At 42.0% G+C, this 3,859-nt stretch overlaps 1 protein-coding gene across 1 annotated transcript in view; it reads right to left on the reverse strand.

The window, feature by feature from the left end:
- The window catches only part of pptc7a (protein phosphatase targeting COQ7 a), a 14,225-nt gene that overhangs the window by 4,200 nt on the left and 6,166 nt on the right, over positions 1–3,859 (reverse strand). Inside the window, exons 3-5 of the mRNA XM_014024887.1 lie at positions 3,591–3,789; positions 964–1,087; positions 756–885 (exon numbers count right to left, since the gene is read on the reverse strand). Of these exons, the coding sequence (XP_013880341.1) occupies positions 756–885; positions 964–1,087; positions 3,591–3,789 (453 nt within the window). The remainder of the gene's footprint in view (positions 1–755; positions 886–963; positions 1,088–3,590; positions 3,790–3,859) is intronic.

Genomic DNA, 3,859 nt, shown 5'->3' on the forward strand with positions numbered 1-3,859 from the left:
GATGGATGGATGGATGGATAGTTTTAAGTTAATATGTTGGTCAATTTCAAGTTTGACTTTGCCTCAGAAATAATCATTGCTTCATAAACCTCTGTGTGAGCGTGTGTGTTTTATTTATTTATTTTTAAAGTACCGATTTAAATACCGTTTAGGAACCGGTACTGTTTTGAAAGTATCGATTTACCAGCRGTATCGAAATAAACCCTTTCAATACCCAACCCTAACTGTGTTAATTTTCTTAAATATAAAAGTTTCCTTTGACTTTTTGTATTTGAAGGATAAGCATGTCACGGGCCCATTAAAACAAAAAGAATAATCACAATATGTACCATTTCCATTCAGGAGAACAACAAACAGCTCATAAATCTGTTCTGGAATAGCAAGCCAATTTCAGCTTCAAACTTCCATTACATTCCTCTTTGTGGGATTTTTTTTATTTAAAGATGAGTTAGTAAGYAAAAGAAATTGACTTGCTCTTAAGACAAAAAAGCACAAACATGTATCATTTTTATCCARCAGAGAGCTTATGAACAGGAAATGAGGCATGCTGCCGAGGAGAGGCTTTAGTAGCATCAGCCTGATTCCTTCACATACCAAGTAGTTATTGCTGCACTGGGGTTTAAAAATCTCAATCAGCTTGTAAAAACCACACACCAATTCTTAGCTCAGTCTCTGTAAAATGGAGCTAAAGATTGATGAGCTCTGGTGGCCATCTTGAATTGGACTGACTCCAAGCATTGAGCAATTACTCTTACCTCGTACGTTCAGTCCGTTGTCACAGGCATACTGTGCAAAMGGTGACATGTAGTTGGGGTCGTACGCCAGAACGTGGGCTTGCTCTGCTATGCTGCGCGCCGTCTGCTGAACGCTCTCATAGTTGGTGTTCTGATGAACAAAAAACAAAGCAGGCCTTAAAGCTTCAGTCCTGATTTCACCCCAGCAGCAGACATGTCGGGGACTCACCTTGAGTTTCTTCAGCTCTTGCAGAATCATATAGTCAGGCATGTTGTCAAACAGCCCGTCGGTGGCGGTGAGGATGATGTCACCCAGCTGCACGTCAAAGGAGGAGCTGTCCGCTGCGTCAGGGCTGCAGGAGCACATGAAAGAGATGTCAGGCGTCAGGCAGGGGATGCAGGAGCTCTGCTGCTCTTCTGCTCTAGAAAGTCTGGTTACTAGTCGCAGTGTGACATTTACAGCTGCAGTATAGCTTAGAAAAACCATCAAGAAGAGCACATGTGCAGAGTGAGGATAATTTGAGGAATCGTCACATGGCAGCTTGGACAGAACCGTCAGTTCTAATAAACAGATACTAYATTACAGCAGTGAGCGCTACAAATACACAGCTACACAGGTTTGCTTCTTGGAAGATCCCCACACCCACACACATCCAGTCCTCAGTGTAATTCATTATCAAATGTCTGGACCACATCAGAACAGACCGAGCCAAAGTTCCCAGGAACACCCCGTTCTGTGCAGTGATTTCTGTAAAGAGTCGACCTCAGCTCTCAGAGAGATGAGACAGTTCCATGACGAATGCATTTGTTCCTCGTTATCATTACGAGGCTGTTAATGACCACAATGCCAGCAAGACAAACACTTCAGATGATTCCTCACACATATCTCCAAGTAGAAATGTGATAATCAGCCTGAAAAGTCAAAGACTTTGGCTACAGCTGAAGCACAAGCAATTCAAATAAATCTCATCCTCCCACTATTTCCCCACAAAATGCCTGAAGTCATTGTTTTTCTCAATCCATAAGTCTGCTTTAAAATGTAAAACTGTAGTAAAAACAGGAATGTTGTTTACAGACTTCAGCTCTGACCCTTGCTCTCTTCTACTGGAAGCTTAATCTGCTGCTGTAGTCCAGAAACTCCTGAATATTCCTCGATTTAATGACTGAAATCTTTCCGTACTCCCTGTGACTCGCAGCTCACTTGACTCCACGTCTAACCCATTTCCTGAGGAGCACTTTCAGGAACCTTAAACTAATCTGGCAGATTTAAAGAGKACMGAGTGAAAAGGTGGTGGAGCCTGCTGGCTCTGGTTTGGCTGGGGACTCCTGGTTTTGGCCCATCGGCCTGCACAGACTTTGACCTGGGTAAGAGGGAAAGCTTTGCAAACATTCTGAGCTCTGCTGACGTCTACGGTGCTGCTTGGCACGCTGCAACAACGAGACACGGCAGCACGTGGGCCCTGACCCACGGCAGCTCACCTCCGTCACAAGATTCACAAACTGTTTACAGGTTGTAAATACTTTGGTCATTCTGCAGTGAGTTTCTGATTAAAAAAATAATCAAATGACCTCTGACAGCTCAGAGCAGTTCATGCAAACAGTTTCTAAACTTTTCACAGTTATTGTTTTTAAGCTCATAACTTCATGGTTCTGAAGCAGAAAAATCCACAGCAGCAGTGACACATCACACTCCTGAGGTCCTGATCAGCAGAAATTCAATATTTCAGCCAGACCAACAGTACACTGTCACTGTGGGTCTATTTAGACTGCATCCAGCTGAAAATGGATACTTCAAATGAAACCTCTTCTAAAGTGGATTTTTGCTGCAAACAGCTCAGATTTTGCAGCGATTCAAACCTTTACAGCTCGATCCATTTAGCATTTTGGCAGAAATAAAGAAACGCTGTTGGGTTTGATCCCTGGATGCCTCAGAGGTTCCACATGTTGCTACTGTGGTTACTATCCACACAACCACGAACTGAGGAACTCACTCGTAAATGTTGATATAATAAACATTTGCACAACGCTTGAACTTTTACAAATTAAAGTAATTTTAAGATGACAGCAATACACTTTGATCCTAGCTGTGGTTCGACTCAGTCTGGTCAGATTAAACAGTTTCTTTAATGTACAACAGGTAAGATATTCATTATTTATCATTTGTTTTACACAGAAATCCATTTTATGGCCAAACTGTTCAGTAAAGGGCCTGTGACATGAATATCCTTCAAATACAAAAAGTCAAAGAAAACCTCTTTATGTTTAAGAAACTTGGCATAATGCACATGATTTAACCCATTTTGTCACATAATTGACACATTTTCTTTTGAACTTGGCTCATCCAAAGTGAAACAGGAAGTGACATCAAAGGGGAACTCTTTAAAAAAATGAACTCTCTGGTCTTTGTTTATAGAAACTAAATTACTGAACTCTGACTTTTCTTCATCTCTCTCTGATCGGGACTCAAAATAATCTTAAACATCAGCAGCTTCTCTACAGTCTGTGTTGTTAGCTGCTGTAACAACGCTCTGTTCATATTCAGACATTCCCCTTTGACATCACTTCCTGTTTCTTCACATGTGAATATCTCAACAACTGTCTCGGTGGTGTGAAATTTATTTTAAAATATGTTATTAATGTTAGCTTTCCAAAAATGCATTCATATTTATTACAAAAATTTCATGTCACAGACACTTTAAAAAGACTTGGACTAAAATGTCTTTGCAAGAACGGGTTTTCAAACCAATAAAACCAAGATTAATAAAAAAATACATCTTTGTAAAATCTGTGTGGCATAAAGAGAAGATCACAGATTACAGTCAGTTTATCAAACATGAAAAAAAGGAGTGGACTCACCTGTCACTCAGGACAGCGCCCTCAGCCTCAGGAGGAGCGATCGACAGCTGGAAGGGGGTGTTGAAGTAGTGCTGCTGCTCGTCTGAGCGGTGGACCACCTCTCCACCCCGGACCACGAGGAACCCCGAGTCCCCAAGGTTGGCCGTGTGCAGCTGGTGACTCTGTCGGTCCAAAATCACAATGCAGGCCGTGCTGCTGCCTACACACACACACACACACACACACACACACACACACACACACACACACACACACACACACACACAGTT

The sequence above is a fragment of the Austrofundulus limnaeus genome, unplaced genomic scaffold (genome assembly GCF_001266775.1).
Source record: "Austrofundulus limnaeus strain Quisiro unplaced genomic scaffold, Austrofundulus_limnaeus-1.0 Scaffold445, whole genome shotgun sequence".
Classification (NCBI taxonomy): domain Eukaryota; kingdom Metazoa; phylum Chordata; class Actinopteri; order Cyprinodontiformes; family Rivulidae; genus Austrofundulus; species Austrofundulus limnaeus.